The sequence below is a fragment of the Labeo rohita genome, chromosome 12 (assembly GCF_022985175.1).
Source record: "Labeo rohita strain BAU-BD-2019 chromosome 12, IGBB_LRoh.1.0, whole genome shotgun sequence".
Classification (NCBI taxonomy): Eukaryota; Metazoa; Chordata; class Actinopteri; order Cypriniformes; family Cyprinidae; genus Labeo; species Labeo rohita.
In genome coordinates this window covers 5,762,899-5,781,770 of record NC_066880.1, presented here as the reverse complement: position 1 = coordinate 5,781,770, position 18,872 = coordinate 5,762,899, and the positions used below count along the sequence as shown (strand labels likewise).

The following is an 18,872-nucleotide window of genomic DNA, read 5'->3' as shown; positions in this document are numbered from 1 at the left end:
TTCCACTAGAAAACTGACGTCATCCTTTCTGAACATGGTATTCGGATTCGGGCACATCCCTAATCACAATGCTGCCATGTGATACGACATATAAACTACCAAGAAAAGTTTGGGTTTGGTAAAATTAATTAATGCTAAAATAAGTCTCTTATGCTCACAAGGCTGTTTTTATTTGATCAAAATATGTTAAAAAATGGCAATATTGCAAAATATTATTCAATTTTAAAATAGCTGTTTTCTATTTGAATATATTTTAAAATATAATTTATTCTTGGGATGCAAAGCTGAATTTTCATCATTATTACTTCAATCTTCAGCATCACATAATCATTCAGAAATCCTTCTAATATGTGACCCTAGACCAAAAAAACAGTCATAAGGGTCAAATTTTTTAAGTTGGGATTTTAAGTAAATAAGCTTTTCATTGGAACATGATCTTTACTTAATATCCTAATGATTTATGACACGTCATAAATAGAACGCGGCAGCAGTTTACTGTCGGGAATTTGTAGAATCCAGTGTAGACCGCATCATTGATTACAATTGGTTCTACTGTATTTTGTTGCGTCGCACTGTGCCACTCGCGTCCGGTGTAGACACAGTGTCAGACTGGTTTTGTGGTCCAGGGTCACATATGCTAATTTGCTTCTCAAGAAACATTTCTTATAGAATGCTTAATATTTTTGTAGTTATATAGAACGTTCAGAAGTTTGCAGTTTGTAACAAGTTGAAAATCTTTACAGTCACTTTTGATCAATGTGTTTAATGTGTAGATAAATAATAATTCACAAAAAAATGTCCGATGACAAAGCTGTTGATATTGATACAACGAGGATCTAAAACTCTCTCCAGGCCAATGTTAGTCTGTATCGATTTGTACAGTAATTCTTTCTAACTGTCCAATGCTCTGATAATATATATGATCTCTTCAATTGGTCATTGCCGCATTAAAAAATCCAGCTTTTCTCCATTCGGTTTATGTGAAGTGATGGACTGATATGAACCGGTGGAGAGAGCTGGTAATGACGCTCCCGCTGAGTGCCTGGACATGGTCCACCCCGCCCCCAACTCCTACCTCACGTTTGCCTCTCTCCTGGTGTTGATTTACTTATTATGGGCTCTTTCTCCTTCATTCCACTGTCATTGAACCCTGATTAGATCAAGCTCGGATCGCTTTGGACAGTTAGCATCGATGAGTCCATCTATCACGCGACGTCCATTAGCTGTGGATCGCTACCGCCATCTATTGCCTGCGGTTCTAACGCCCGTGGCCCTCATCTCCTTGACCTCTTCCCTCTCGCTTTCTCGCTTTCCGCCTCTCTCGGACGTTGGCAGTGTATCTTTCTAACCCCCCCACCCCCTACAATCTGTGGCAAGCGAAGTCAAAACCGCAGCTCCAGGGGAGTAAAGCCTCTTCTTCTCTCTCTACCCTTCTTTTTTTCCCGCTGTCTTTCATCGGCAACGACTGAGTGGCAGCCAATCATGGGCTCAATCCTGCTGCCACAATCTCCTTGACACTCAAAAAGAGAAAGGGAGAGGGAGAAATGCGCGTGAAAGGAAAAATAATACACAGGCAGACCAAAAAGGAGACAGGTAAAAAGACAAGTAGAAATCAAAAAGCGTTTAAGACAAAGGGACTAGAATAAAAAAGAGAGAGAATTCAGACATCTCTCTCTCACACAGTAAGCTTCAGGACAATGTTCAGTCTTACAGCGAAAACTGAGAGGGAAGGTGACAAGCGTGGAGCTTATGCTAAGGAGATATAGAAGTGTGCCGAAAACACAGCAGAAAAACAATGGAGTGTAGACAACGAAGGTAAAACTCTCTCTCTCTCTTTTTCTCTGTGTGTGTGTGTCTCTCTCTCTCTCGTCCGTCCCTCCCTCTCCAGCTCTGTTGCTCTTGTGCTCTCGGTCCCCCACTCTAGCTCAGACGGATGAGGAGAGTCCGGAAAGAGAGCAGTCATGTACGTAATTTTCTCTCTCGCTCGCTGAATCTAAAGGTTATCATTAAGACAGATGTGCCCTGCAGAGTGGTTGCCGTGGAGATCATTTTACACTGGAGGAACTATTTGATTAAAGAGTGGCTAAGACGGATTTAAAGCAACTGAGAAAGACGTGGCAAAAGCAAAAAGAGAGTGTGAGTAGACGGCTGATTAGTTTCTTTTGCAGGTGGTTTCAGAAAATGCAGGGTTTGGTCGCTTTTGTGAATGTTTCACTGCTATATTAATGTTCAAGGACCTACTGTATGGGATTTATTGAGGCTTCAGTGAAGTGAGTTTATATTGAGAGGGAATTCCTGGGCAGAGATTGTTTGAACTGTTTCTCGTGTTGTTGAATTTCATCTCCAGACATTTGAAGTCTTCAGAAGTCAGATTTAGAGGTGCGTTGATCTTCCAAATTATTTTGATAATGCGTAGGTAAAGTTTAAGATCAAATGGAGAATCATCGTTGGTTATAATGAAGTCATTTTGATTAAAACTTAAAAGATTGTTCTAGGTGCATGTAAAATAAATATTCTAAATTTAGATGACAAACGGCATGTCTGAAAACTTCATACGGCTGGCAGAGCCGCTCTGCGGTAATTTTATTTGACAAACGCTCTGTTATGAATCCCGCAATTATACAAATGCTTTTGCTCGATTCTGATAAGCAGATTATTGCCTTGACCTGTGTGTCATCTGGCAGCTATTTTACTGGCTGCCTCAGTTTGAAGATAAACGATGTACGTGTGTGTGCGAGTGTGTGTGTGTGTGTGCAAGAGAAAGAGAGAGAGAGACGTGCAGGAATATTTCATAAATATGTATTGCATTGGACACAGCAAGAGTCTACCCCGCTGCTCATGCCTAATCACTCACTCACTCTGTTTCTTTCACACACACACACATACACATGCATGCACACATAAACACTAGGATATGCTGCTTCTAAATTCAGCCGATCAACTGGATCTCGGTATTGGAAGTCATTAGTGAGTGGTCATTATTGTCCAACACAAATTAACCTCTAAAGTGCTCGTTGCATTTCTGCTTTCTAAATTAGCCACACTAATAGCATCTCTTTCAATGCAAAACGATTCACTTGGAGACACACACAAAAGCCTGTGAATAGAAGATCTGTCACTGACAGCACACACATTTAGGAGACGAATGTCTAGAGAGACATTTACAGGCTTATGCAATTCTTTTTGTCTGTTTTATACTGATTCTTGTTCTGGAAACAATCTATATGAAAGACAACAATCACATAAAATCTTACGTTTTTCTGAAATTTAGTGCAAAAAGAGACCTTTCCTAAAGTCTTCTGCTTTTCAGATTTTTCCCTCCTTTGGAAGAAATCTTAACGTCACAAACTTTGCAATTCCAAAGTAAAATTTCAACATGAAGTCAAACATTTCTTTAAAATTCTGAGCTATTATATTCATGATAATTGTATAGCTCTGTACATTGCCTAGAGAATCTATAAAAGAGCATTAAAACTTTAATTTGGGAATGAATCATATATATATATATATATATATGATTATAGAAAATCAAAAACATTCAAAATGCAAAAGTATGTTCACTTTCTAAATAAAATCTGTCCTGCACTAGCCTGAAAATGAAGGTAAACAGCCAATCAGAATCCACGTCCTAGGTCATGCCTTTAGTGCAAATCCATTAGCATTTATTTTCAGCGTTTATGGCTGAAGACACACGATATACACAGGGAAACAGAGCGAGACACAGATAGAGAACTACAGTGTTATCTGAGAGAGAGTTAGCTCCACCAAGTGGCTCAAAATTCAGTGCTAAGAAGCAGTGAAGCCCAGTCTTCACCGTGGTTGATCTTCAATCATTTTAAACCCTCATGACTTTACTTTCACAAACAAACATTTAAAACCGCACAATCCTGATTCAACAACCCCCAACCTTAAATTCAAAGTGAAGGAAGGGCTCTGCTATAGTAAAGGTTACAACAAAATAAACTCTACGTCCATCTTTATATGACCGTGGCGGGGAGGTTGATGCCCTGCGAGTAATCTGGACAGACCGCGAGGCTGCTGCTTCGATTGTCAGAAATCAGACAGGCCTCAGGCAATATTTCAATCTTTCAGCGCATATGCGGTCTATATATTATTAAGCGATTTGTTCATCCTGTTTCCAGAGGTGGAGTTCACCCGTCAAACTTAGAACCTGAATGAAGTCTCCATCCTTTAACGCTTGAGATGTCAAGGTCACGAAAACGAGAAGCGCCGAAAAACTTCCCCAGTAATAATAAGCAAGACAAATGCACAGACGCAAGCCTCTGTATCCCACATATGGCTCCAGACATCCATCAGAACACAGTCAGGTGTGGACAGAAATAACCCAGTTTCCCTAAATGATCCGTGTCTGATATGGTCTTAGGGGGAATATACTGAGGAGAGAAGGGGGGGGGGGTGGTGTTTGGAGGCAGATAGCATGAGTGAACGAAGCTGTGTTGAACTCTGGCAGATGTATTCCCCAAAGACAACGCTGCCCCAGACTGCTTTTATAAACCTCCAGAGAAATATAGCACTACCTTGCAGACAGGACTACAGCAATTACATAGAAAGACTAAGACCATAGTGGTCTGATCCTGCAGACTTGGGCTGTATATCACTGTCAATCAAGTGTGCAAATTACAAAACTTTCAGCCGTTTGCAAAATACCGTTCACCAATTGTTTTCAGTGTCACATCGATCAACGAGGTCAGCAGTGTGGAGTTTTCCAGAAGGACAACTCGCTGTCCTCTCCGCCAATTAATTCATAATTATATAGCATTACCTCATTATACCCAGACTAGCATGTCTACATAACGCCTAAATTCACATATACACTCTAATTAGACGCTTTTAATAGGACAAGTGAGAAGATTCTTCCTCCTCGCTCAACTCCCTCACGCTTCTTCCGTTCCTCCCCCTATAGTATCGCAGATCCTCCCTTACTGCTGCGCATAAACAAGTTTTTAATGCACTAATCAAAGTGAGATAATTAGGTGACAGTCCTAAACATCTGGCAAGATAGCTTTGCTTTGTTGTATGGTAACAGCCGAAATAATAATAAAAAAGATTCGCTGCCCTAATGCTTAATAGGCATGCTGTAGCAAAGATTAATATCCAGAATGCTATTAAACCTCAAGGACAGCCTTGAATGATAATTAGAAAATGCAATCATGAAAACGCCACACATACACATTGGTACAACACAACTTTTTTTTCCGAGAACGTTCTTGACATTGCAGTGGTAAGGCTAAGAGTGCACAATAACAGGATTTTTAAAAAAACATCTCTGGTTTTCTGGCACCCTGTGAGTCTTGCAGTCAGACACACAATCTCCTGTCTGGGCCTTTTCACAAGCTACATCCTCTCGCCGCTGTAGCGTTAACATCTTCCCGACTGAGCTGGATATATACAGCGCCTCTCTCTCTCCATTATTAGGTTGTGTAAACTTGCAAAAACCTTGTACAGCGTGTGATTTGATAACTCAACTCGCTATGCCTAATGAAAACAAAAGCACCCTGAGGAGAAGAACACCAATTTTTAAACAAAGGTCTTGAACAATGGGAAGCACAAATTGTTTGTGACTTCAGCATATGCAGTAAATATGCGTGGATACGATTTTTTAAATCTCTTGTTTCTTAGATTTTTTTGGTAATCTTGTGTTGTAATCTACAGAACAAACCATTCACCAAAGTCTGCATTAAAATTCTCATCAAATTCTTCAAAAATCAAAGTATCTGAGCTATGCTCTCCACATTTCAAGCTTTATTCTCTTACTGCATGTTAACACTTGTTTCATTTGTGGCTATTTGTGCCTAACAAATAAAGAAATAGTGTCCTGAGACATATCTCTCTTGAGAACTGCAACATTTGAACATCTACAATATTTGTAGTCAGCGTACATGAAAAATTTGAACCATAAAAGTTTCAAAAGAAAAATATCAAACTGTGCTCAGATTTGCCAATATACCAAAGTTAGAAAAATAAATAAATAAATGAATGAAAATCACATAACATTCTTCCAAAAGCTATGCTATCAACATTTTACTGTATACCTCAACTGCTGTATTCAATAATTGACTCTTTAGTGGCTATTCATTTCTTCTAAGGGATTTAAGGAAAATCATTTGAAACATAACTGAGAACTCTTAAAGAAATGTCAATTCTTAAACTGCACACTTAATTTTAGCAGACTTTTGAAAAATAAATACTATATTTCTCTTTTTTTTTTAGATTTTTTTTACCATGAAAAAAGTTAAAGGATTAGTTAATTTCCTGAATAAAAATTTCAGAAAAAAATTCATATAGTTACTTCAGTGGGAGCCAATGGTTTGAAGGTCCAAACTGCAGTTTCAATGCAGCTTTAAAGGGCTCTACACAATCTCAGCCAAGGAATAAGGGTCTTATCTAGTGAAACGATTTCATTTTCTAAAAATGATAATAATAATAATAACATAATTTTTAACCACAAATGCTCATCTTGCACTAGCTCGACATGCATTAATTAGTCACCTACCAACCCAGTATTTACAAAGCAAACGTGCAAAGAAAGTCCAACCCCCTTTACAAAAAAGTTAAAAAGTTGGATGATTTTGAAGTTGGAGGAGAAATTAGATTTTTTTCGCACTACCCTATCTTTTTGAACCAGAGTACACAGACAAAAAACTAACCACGTGTGACTTTTCCAACGTAGTACGTGAAGTCGCGGACGTGCATCGCTGAGCTAGTGCAAGATTAGTATTTGTTGTTAAAAAGTATATACATTTACATTTTTTATTTAGAAAATGCTTTCGAAAATCATTTCGCTACATAAGACCCTTATTCCTCGGCTGGGATCTTGTAGAGCCTTTTGAAGCTACATTGAAACTACAATTTGGACCTTAAGCCAGTTGGCTCCCATTGAAGTCAACTATATGGAAAAAAAATCCTGGAATTTTTGCCTCAAAAACCTTAATTTCTTTTTGCATGAACATCTTGGATGACATGGGAGTAAGTAAATTATCCAGAATTTTTTATTCTGAAAGTGAACTAATCCATTAAATACCAAACAGACAAAATGATCCGTGCTGCTTTCCACATACATTTTGTATCTCTATACTCTGTGAACTGTTGTCTATTTGTGGCTATTCACTTCTTCTGCAGGATCCTGGGAAATCCATTCAAGACAAATAAATGATACTTGAATGAAACATAACTGAGAATACTATTAAATCCCCTGAGCTAAAAAAGAGCAAGCTTAAACAGCATTCACTCATTGGAACCGCAATTCAATTTAGCAGACTTCAGGGAAATACATGCAATAAATGTATAAATAATAGACATATAAAATGATAAACATTCCCTGCTTCTCACACTTTATTTTCTCCTGAGATAAAAGGTTAAGTCTGCAATAGGCTATATTATCTGTGCTGCTATCCACACTTATTTTATAGCTCTATGCACTTACTCAGTGGGAGCAATCTGTGGCTATTTTTATTTCTCCTAAGCAATTTTAGGAGAAACATCAAGATAAAATTTATAGTTAAATGACACATCACTGAGAACTCCATTAAATCCATCAGCGCTATGAAAGAGTGAACTCTGCGAGGCGAGTGCCAGCTTCATCAAGCTTTGAAAGAGCGTGCAATAAACATGCATGAATCAGAACTCATTTTTATTACTCTTTTGTCCGCACTCGCCCTTGAGCTAAGACCACGGATGGAAAACGTGTCATAGAAACCGTTAAATCAATCAAGTCGGTTGTGGACCATGACACTGACAGATGGATATTTATCTGGATCTGTCCGTCAAGGTCACGCCAGAGACTTGAGCGGGTTTTCGATGCCAGCTGCTGATTACATGGTCTTGTACGACCCCAAACTCCAAAATCAAATGTGGGCGGCACTTTCTATGCATAGACACAGAGCGTCTCAGCTCGTGCCAATGCGTGATTCATACCGGATGTGAAAGTCTCAGCTTGGTTTCGTGAAAATAAAAATCATGATTAATTCATGAAGACTTTCTGAATGTCAAAGTTGTGCCCCACTAGCTAACCCTGGGCTGCTTTGAAACATATGTCTGAATGGAAGAACGGGCCACAAAAGGCCTCCTCTGCCGGGGCTGACAAAATTCATTACTCGCATTAGCGAAGCCAGTGATTCCACAAATTACAGTAGTCTGCACACTTTCAGACGCTGCCTAGTGAATAATTCCTAAGTTCATCCATATCTCATTAAGTAAATTATTTGATTCGTATTCACAAGACAGTGTTCATTTACATGCGTAACTTCAGTCACATCAAATAGAACCAGAGCCCTAATTTGCTCTTAGACAAAGAAAGGATTCGCTTTGTTCGCCGGGATGGCCTTGCTGACACCGTGTGTGTTTTATTTCTTTCTTTTCCCCCCTTTCCCAAGCCTCCCCTTCTTTTCTGTTCTTTGATTCAGATCGTTAAACAAAAACGCCACAACATTATGAATCTGCTCCTCGTTTGCTCACGAGACCCCTGGAGACGTTTGCCGTAATGAATGCCTGTCAGGCTAACCTGGCTCCTTGGCCTTTTCCTGCAGACTGCTGGAAAATGGGCTTTCGTCAAATGAGGGAAGAAAGATTTATTAGGATTAACTTCCAAAAGCCAATAAATTATGCATACATCCTCCAAATTACCTATCAGAACTAGTCCTGGAGGATAGACCGCTTCAGTGAGCCGCTGCCTTTGCTTCTTTTACACTAGTTTGTGTTGTAGAAGTGGAAGTCCTCAGCGTTTTGAGTTTGCTATCGATTTTTTGGCTATCGCTGCGTTTTGGGGGTAACCGCAGATCTATGCAGAGTGAGGAAAGTAAATGTTTAGAGACGTTCAGGCTCATGAAGTTCATCAATTAGAGACCACCGAGAGACTGCTGCGTGCTAAAAATTTGAGTCACTTAATCCTTTGCGATCAATCAATATTAACGATTCGTTTTCTAGTTAGCCAACACGATTTTAGTCAGCGAACATAAATTTAGAGTGCCGTTGTAGTCTGTGGCGCTCGACCCCGAGGTAATTTAGCAAACATGTAGCTTTCTGCTACTGCGCTGAAATGGTTTCTTAATGATCTTTTTTTCTATCACAGGCGCCAAGAAGACCGAATTTAGGAGAATTAAGGATAAGATGCCCCATTTCGTCGCTCCCACCATTCAGCAGTATCTTCAACACAGAGCTCTGTTTCTTAATTGATTCCTTATCAAGGACTCTCCAGGAGTGATCGGATACAATGATAATCAATCAACTTACTTTCCTCCTGTTGTTCTGCTTGCTGGGCTGGAGCGGTGCACTGATCCGCCCGGTGCCTGGAATTAGCACGTCGGATCGGGATGGACGGACTCTACACCGCACTAAACGAGGATGGATGTGGAATAGTTTCTTTCTCTTAGAGGAGTGGACGGGAACTGGAAAGCAGTATGTTGGAAAGGTAAGGGCAGTTACTCTTAAAAAATAGCATGCTTTTCCATGCATATCATGCTACCATCTCAAGACTTGTGCGTGCTCCTTTTAGTAGGTCTTGGGTTTGATTCCCAGGGAATGCATGAGCTGTTAAAATAATTATGTTTAGTTCAGTGGATTTGGGAATGGGAATCAAACCCATAACCATGTGGTTTTTAGCACCATGTGCTTGTGGTCAGCTACTGTACAGTATAATACAAGCAATTTCAATCAGTCTGACCATTTATACACCACAAACAAACACAAGGGTCAGTTATGAACATGAATCACAAACATCAAATGAACTCATACCTAACGGTTAATGCTTTCAGCATGATAGCTAATGATGTATTAGAACAAAATCAATGTGAATGCAGACTATTAGAATGAATCGATGTGTGGGATACAAAGTGGCATAATAACCCTCTTTATATTAATGACCACATCCTGACGTTTCAAAACCGATATGCTTGTGTGGGTTTAATTCAAAGGCTTACATTATAACCGTGACCTGATAACAACAGCTGATGTCCCGGCTTTTAACGTGCACGGATAATGCTTGTTTTTAGCTAAGATCAAGTCAGGACACTCTACGTGCCATTTGTTGAAAGGTGGGCCTACCAGCGCGACACAATTCGGGTGAAATCAAAAAAGCCGAAGTGCAACTCGCATGTCGTTAGATCAGAGCGGAGCGCTTGTCAAGCCACCGGCGTCAGACGGCAGAGACAGCAGCAGTTACACCCCCGGTGCATGCGAGGAGGGCCAATTTTACGTCAAAGACGTCTGCTTTCATCATCGCATTCATCTTCTACAAGTAAACATGTGATAGGTTTGGGGTGGAGAGAAGAGTGTTAGCGCAGACAGATCAACATGTCTTCCTTTTATGGCGCAGGCTTGTTTTTGTGGGGAATAATGCAAGAAAAGAAACGTGTGCAACAGAAAGGCGAGCAAGCAAGAGTGGGTGAGGAGAAAACAATAAATCAATCAAAAACGAGAATGAGATTCCGCCCTCATAGCGTTGCATTTTACGTGACAAGGCAACAAAACAGCGCTGACTGCGAAGAGTCCGTCGGTTGAGGAAGTGTCAGACTCAGCAGTGTCCTGGCCTCCTTCCCAGAGCTTTGATGCTTCTCCCTTTTCTCTAGCTCTCTCTCTCCTTCTATCTCTCCCTCTTTTTCTGGCTGCTGCGTTTCTCTGGCATGACAGCAATCACATGCTTTTGGCCCGCTCCTCATCTACCGTCCACTCTCGTTCCCAATTAAAGTGCCAGAAAGACACAGGGCTCCCATAAATACTGTAGGAGGGCGAGGGAGAACGAAACACCCACATGCTGGTTCGGGGAGACCACTGTGGAGCGACTTGATCATCCATTCCATCCATTTCCCCCCTTTTCTTACTAGTGTGTGTGTGGGAGACGTGCGAAAACTTGCGCTGCCCAATAGACGGGTACTTAGAGCCCTGGTGAGAAGCCATCAAAGCCATTGATGGTTCTCCTCATAAAGATAATTCAGCAACCTTTACCGAGCCTTGTGGGATACCATATTTATGTCTATCCAAGCAAGCCCTCCATTGGCCCCTGACATAGACAAGCTCTAAAAGAGGATTTATTTTCCAGTGTGGAGCCAGAAATAATCCATAAAATGGGAAGAATATTTCCAGTAAAACAATCGCTTGCTTCATGGCTCTTTTTCTGTGTAGAACTGTGTCGTACAACTAAATGGTGTTTAACAAGCTACAGTTTAAAGTAGTTCAATAGTCAGTGTCATTTTTAAAAGTAGTCAGCTACGCGACAAGCCACAAACCAAAAGTATAGGTTTTATCTATAGTAATTTAGTATACAGTAATTTATCAGCAGCCAGCAGGTAAAGTTTCAGCGATAGTCCGCGTCTTTCTCGCCTCCCCTGAGCCCATTGAGTTTTAACAGACACCCTAAAGTTTGCAGTGAGGTTAGTGGGGGGTAATTGAAAATGAATGGGGGAAAGTCACGTGAGATGTTCATGACTTTCTTTCTTCAGTCGTAAAGAAATTATGTTTTTTGAGGAACACATTTCAGGATTTCTCTCCATATAATGGACTTCTATGGTGCCCGCGAGTTTGAACTTCCAAAATGCAGTTTAAATGCAGCTTCAAGGGGCTCCAATCACAGCCGAGAAAGAAGGGTCTTATCTAGTGAAACAATTGGTTATTTCCTAAAATATTTACAGTTTATATACTTTTTAACTTCAAACGCTAATCTTGTCTAGCTCTGTGTGAACTCTGTGTATTCTGGTTCATGACAGTTATTGTAGGTCAGAAAACTCCTATCTCATTTTCTCCTACATAGCTGCAGAAGTACCGAACCGGTGTTTACAAAGTGAACATACAAAGAAGGTCAAACGCACTTTACAAAAAAAGAGCAGAACAGTGATATAGGACGATTTTGTAGTTGGAGAAGAAAATTAGATAGGAGTTTTTTGACCTACCATAACTGTCATGAACCGGGAATACACAGAGTTCAAGCAGAGCTAGACAAGATGAGCGGTTAAGGTTAAAAAGTATATAAATTGTAGATTTTTTTAGAAAATAAATGATTGTTTCGCTAGATAAGACCCTTCTTCCTCGGCTGGGGTCATTTAGAGCTCTTTGAAGCTGCATTTAAACTACATTTTGGAAGTTCAAACTGGGGGCACCATATCAGGCCATTATAGGGAGAGAAATCCTGAAGTGTTTTCCTCAAAAAACATAATTTTTGAAGACTGAAGAAAGAAAGACATGAACATCTTGGATGACAAGTGGGTAAGTAAATTATCTATAAATTTTTGTTCTGGAAGTGAACTATTACTTTAATGGGAAGACTCATTTTAAAAAAGAAAGTAAATAACTCACAATTAGATATAACCACTTTGTTACGTAAAAAAAAGACTTGAAATGGCCTGAAAACATCTATGGGAGTTGTTAGTGAGTGATCAGCTTGGTGAAATGTAAAAGTAAATCTCTGTGTCTGTGACTAATATTCACAGAGCTTTGACAACTGATAATCTGAAAAATTCAAAAATAATTAAAAGTTAGCTAATGAAAGAATATCTGAACATAAGTTCACCAATAAAAAATATAGTTTAAATTGTAACTGCCTTGAGTTGTTATTTTGGAATAAACATAAAATGTTTAAAATGAGGTTCATACTTGGTTTTAACAAACAGAATACTGATTACACTGTTAATGTAAAAAAAAAAAAAAAAAAAAAAAAAATATATATATATATATATATTTTTTTTTTTTTTCTTTCTTTCTTTCTTTCCTTCTTTCTTCCTTTTCTTCTTCTGATAGTGTAAGTAATCTTTATTTAACCAATTAACTACAATTAATCATTGCTTCATGTAAAAATTTTAGGAAGGTGTGTTTGATTATTAGCTCAATCTCACTAAATGTGTCAAAAAAATATTAAAAAATATAGAATAAATATATAAAATATAGTATATGTTTATATAAATATAATTTATAAAATACAGTAAATGTGTCATGTCACAACTTAGTAGTTTATCAATACAGCAAGAGGCAACTCCTGAGATGTTTGATACTCTGCAAGCCTAAAATACTGCCATTGCTGCAACTGGGATGAATATAAAAGTGAGAAATTCAATATTAACACTCATGTTGTACGGAGCTCATGCATTATAATTTATAATTCAGTTAGTGTATGATATATGAAAACAGCTTCTGCTTTGAATTAATATGAAGCTGCATCAAGCAGAAATGCAAAACAAACATGATTAAAGAGGCAGTTTTCTAAATGTAATTTTGTGATGACTCAAGCTTAAAACATCTGCGAAATCTTTCAGATTTTAACAGCACACTCCATTATATTTAAAAAAGAGAAAACTCACAGTCCAGAAGCATCTTACTGGCCATCCACTGGTCATTATAACCGCTCAGGCACCGCGGCCCTGTTGTGCGGAAAGACGCTCAGAAGTGCTGAAGCCCGCCATGCATTTTGCCGCTTTTGTGTCGTGAGTTTGATGTGGGGGCAGTGGCTCACATGGCGTGCCATCAGCGCTATTGATGTGAACAAAATCCTATTAACCTTCTTCAAGCCCCATAATGCATTGTGCAAATAAACCTGTTCATACAGTCCTGTTTTCCCGGTGAGCTCTCTTCTTGTGTCTACCTAACCCTTTTGATCCTCTTCACGTAAATACTCTGTGCTTTGAAGAAAAAAAAAAAAAAGAATGCCATGATCTTGATCGTTTTTGCAAGCATTAATAACGAAAAGTCATAGAGTGATGGCTCACATTTTAATGTTTAAATATTTAGCAAAGGTAATTAGGACTTGTCAGGATTATAAACTCATCTGAGTGTGGAGAACCACATCATGAAGCGATAGAGGGGAAACTCATGGTAATCTGACAGTTGTAGCACTACTGCAAGTGTCGACTAATTATGTAATGTAGAATGGCATTTCTAAATATTAAATGTTAACTGAGATCACATGTATATCAGGGGCATGGCGTGCTGAAGATCTTTTCTGAATAGAATGTTTTCCAAGTTAAAAAGGTCACTTTTTAATAAGCTATGTATGGTCCATTTACAGAAAAGCTACAATACAAGTATACAAGTATGTCAGCTTCATTTAAAAAAATAAATAAATAAAAGTAGATGGTTGTAGATACTTCTTTGAATAAGTAAATACTTTGCAACAATAAACAGTATTTTCTACATTATATGAATGTGTGTAGTAACAATGTAATATGGACGTACTACATTGCCATTCACAAATCTTATCCCATTGCGTCGTGGGATAGTCCATTGGATGCACACTTTATAATCTCTCTGGTAGTAGTAAGTCATCTGGGTAATTTTTTGACTAATGTGTTATGAATACTGTGAATCAGATATACCACTATTTTTGCCCATATGTTTGTATATTCACTTTACTTGTAATGCAATTTTACTTTTTATTCTGTTTTTTCCTTACTTTATACTGTATGCTTTACTTTATACTGTATACTATATTTTCCTTACTTTAAATATATATATATATATATATATATATATATATATATATATATATATATCTCATCATATTTTTTATAGTACTGCTACTACTAATGTTAATTAATTAATATATATACTAATATTAATTAACAATGTGAGTTATTATTATTATTATTATTATTACTGTATTAGCTTATACTGCATTTTTACTTTTTATTGTATTTTTTTTTTTTACTTCTGTTTTTTATTTTCAGATTTGAACTTGTGGCTTTTCATTCATTAATTAAAATACAGTTGCACCAATATCTGTGTAACGCCGTTAATGGTACCACTAATAATAACAATAAACAACAACAACTTATGATCAATAATACATTATAAATATAATTATATTTAATAAAAATAGAATTAAATGTAAATATAATGTAATAATAATAATAATAATAATAATAATTATTATTATTATTATTATTATACTATTATAGTAATAGTAATAATAATTTGCCTCTTGCTGTGTTGATAACTAACTACAGGTTGTTTTTACAACAATATTTGCTAGATTTTCTGAGTTATTTTATATTATTATTATTATTATTATTATTATTAGATTATTATACTAATGGTAATAACAACAACAACTTATGATTAATAATACATTATAAATATAATTATATTTAATACAAATAGAATTAAATATAATAAATATAATTTAATAATAATAATAATTATTATTATTATTAACATCATTTTTACTTTTTATTGTAGATTTTTCGTTACTTCATTTTTTTTTAACTTTAACTAAAACTTCAATTAAACTTAAATTCAAATATGACTGCACCAATTTCTGTGTGATACCATAGTTAATGGTGCCACTAATAATAATAATAATAATAATAATTATTAGTAGTAGTAGTAGTATGATTAGTATTATTGATACTACTACTATTATTACTACTATTTTTAAATACTGGCATAGGTATTAATAGAACCTCAATGGTAGCAATAATAGTCAAATTCAAAACTGGAAAATTGAAACTTGTTTTTTTTTTTTTTTTTTGAGCTGGCATTAATTAGGACACTCTGAGTCTTCCAGTCAGCAGCCAAATGAAAAACATCGGCTTTATGAAGTGTGCATCCATTGGACTATCCCATGGATTATCCCATGAGGTCACGGGATAAGATTTGTATGTCCTTCATCTTCTACTTCTTCCTATTATGATTATTATTATTTTTATACATAATATAGAAATAAATACTGTTACAACCTCAATTCCAGCATTAATGGTCGAATTAAACAATGGAAAATTGAAACTCTGTTTTCAATTATTTACGCATTAATGGCTTTGCACTACGATACTGCACTAATGGGCAAACTCGTTCTCATTATATGTCTAGCAGTGGTCCTGAAGTATATTACACAGAGTAGTACCTCAAATTAAAAACTCCAAATATGTATTAACCACAAAAAGAGGAAAAAATGAATATCCAAACCACACGGTCATCTAATAAAATGCAACCACAATGTAAACAAATCTGCAAAGAAACACGCTGAACGAGTTGGATAAACTTGATAAAGATCTTGCAGATTTTTTTTTCTTTCACTCTCTGTCACAGCAAAGTCAGGCCTCACAGGAACCTCCAGCTATCTAAGTAGTTGCAGCGTGTGTCCTTATCCACTCAAATGAACCAGCGGAGTCCACAGCCAGCTGAGGAGATTAGAAGAGAGAGAGAGCTTTTCTGAGTTTGGGTTCATGCGTTTTTCAACTCCTCAGAGAGTCCGCATGCGATGAAATCTGCTGTAAACCTCCGCGAGTGACAGCGTAAAAACTACAGCGCGAACCGCGTGGCCTTACGATTAACGCCGAACAGCGAAACCAACAAAAGGGGCGAGCGAGGTGGGGCGAGAGGAAGATTGCTCGGTAGCGTTCGTGTCGAGTTAGTCAAGTCGAATGTGACTCTGCGTCCTAGACTGAGCGAGCTCAAGACATACACAAAGAAAGAAAGGGTGGGGGGGAAATACATAATTATTCTGTATCCGTTCTGGGCCCGGGCTCTCATTTTCACAATCTCCTCTCTGCAGTACTAAGCAAGTGTTCACCGCCGACCTGACAAGAATTGTCAATGATTTCTCCCGTGCTCGGCTGACAATCCCTCTGTGTGTGTGCAGGGGATTTAATTCCTAAAGCTGCTCCGAGTCAAAGGCTAATTTTGTGCTACGCGAATTAGCAAAGGCAAATGAAAGCAAGGCCGGGATAAATCCGCGCTGCCTTTACTTCATATTCAACCGTCAGCTCATTATAATCAAGAACATCCTTCAAAAATAATGGAAAAAGCACACTTTTGCTTGGAATACAACTGGCACGCTTGGACTGTTTCTCCATGTTGCCTCTTTGGGGACACGCTTGGATTTTTGACTGGCAGAGATTATTTAGGCAACCTCACGCCGGAGACATATTCCTGCCAATAAACAAAGGGTATCTGTTCAGGATTGCCGGTGCCACAGAGAGCGCGATGTTGTGCCAAAAAGTGCTCCCAGAGCAAATGAGCAAGCGATCAGTATTCACTGCCATGCGGCACTCTCCCTGTAGTGCATTTGAAATGAACAGAGGGATTGTGGTTAGGGTTGAATCGGGATCTATGAGGCCGAATCAAATCGCTTATATTTTTCATGAGTCACTGCGAAAGGCCGCCACATGGCCGGCAGACGCCGTATTCTGAAACGTCTTTTAATTTATCCCCAGAGGCCCAGAGGTGCTTTGGCTCTCCCTCTTTTTTTTCGTTGTTTTTTTTGGAGCTGGCAGTAATTAGGACACCCCGAGTCTTCCAGTGAGCAGCCAAATGGAAAACATTGGCTACACTGTGGAAACGAAACATCTGGTGTATTGTGATATAGACCTGTTGGAAAATAAATAAATAAATGGGGTTTACAATCAATTAGGCAAGTTACTAAGGTGCCTGTAGCTATAGCAGTCGTACATGTGCCGTGTGTTCACAATATGAGATGATTTCTGTCGGAAACGGCGTAAACAACCAACGGCGCAAATGTAAACTTGAACTTTTAAGATAAACAAAATGTTCAGGTGAAGCACCACGTTAATTTAACTCAGCACTGCAAAATGTTTCTGACTATTTTTGTCTTGTTTTCCAGTACAAATATCTAAATATTTATAAAATAAGATACATTTATGTATTTGAGAAGTTGTTCTCTGACAAATTATCAAAATTAATTATTAAAATTAATCTTATTTTCTCATTGAATTACATTTATTTTTCTTACCCCACTGATAGATTTTTTTTTCCTCTTTAAAATAATTCAAATAAATGATTCAAATAAATTAATTAAAAAAGTAAAATAAAAAGAGTAATTGCTCATTTTTATCTCACGATTTGGGCTTTTTTCCTCACAACTGCAAGTTTATATCTCCTAATTTAGTTTATATATTGCAATTCTAATTTATTTAAAATCTTATCTTATTTATTTAATTTATAAAAAAAAAAAATGAAAAAATAAGAAAATAATTAAAAATAAATTAATTTACAAAAGTAAAATAAAAAATAAAAAAAAACTAATTGCTCATTTTCATCTCACAATTTGGATTTTTTCCCCTCAGAATTGCAAGTTTATATCTCCTAATTTTGTTTATATATTGCAATTCTGATTTTATAAAAAATGAAATAGGTAAATAAATAATTAAAAAAAAATAATTAAAAAAGTAAAATAAAAAAAATAAGAAGAGTAATTGCTCATTTTTATCTCACAATTTGGACTTTTTTTCCTCAAGATATAATCTTGCAAGATTATATCTCCTAATTTTGTTTATATATTGCTATTCTGATTTTATAAAAATAAATAAAATAGGTAAATAAATAAATAATAATAAATACATTTAAAAAATTAAGATAAAAATAAAATGAGTAATTGCTCATTTTTATCTCACAATTTGGATTTTCTTTCCTCGGAATTGCAAGTTTATATCTCCTAATTTTGTTTATATATTGCTATTCTGATTTTATAAAAAATAAATAAAATAAATAAATAAAAATAAATACATTTAAAAAAATTAAGATAAAAATAAAAAGGGTAATTGCTCATTTTTATCTCACAATTTGATTTTTTTCCCCCCTCTGAATTGCATATTTATATCTCCTAATTTTATATTTATAAGTTTTATATATATATATATATATATATATATATATATATATATATATAGCAATTCTGATTTTATTTATTTATTTATTTAAGTCAGAACTGCAACAATTATATATTTATTTATTTTATGTTATTTATTTATTTTATTCACTTAATTTTATCACATTTTAATGTGTCCATCTTAACTCAATTTTAAAGAATTTTGCTTCTCAAGTAAATGTATCGTGGTTCAAAAATGTTTAGATACTGTAAAACAGGATAAAAATACTGAATAAGAAAATCATTTTCAGTGTAAAAGGGTTTGTTGATC

At 36.6% G+C, this 18,872-nt stretch overlaps 1 protein-coding gene across 1 annotated transcript in view; it reads left to right on the top strand.

The window, feature by feature from the left end:
* Positions 1–1,920: 1,920 nt before the first annotated feature.
* LOC127174426 (cadherin-10) overlaps positions 1,921–18,872 on the top strand; it is a 61,943-nt gene continuing 44,991 nt past the window's right edge. Inside the window, exons 1-2 of the mRNA XM_051124865.1 lie at positions 1,921–2,136; positions 9,089–9,427. Of these exons, the coding sequence (XP_050980822.1) occupies positions 9,230–9,427 (198 nt within the window). The 5' untranslated portion in view covers positions 1,921–2,136; positions 9,089–9,229. The remainder of the gene's footprint in view (positions 2,137–9,088; positions 9,428–18,872) is intronic.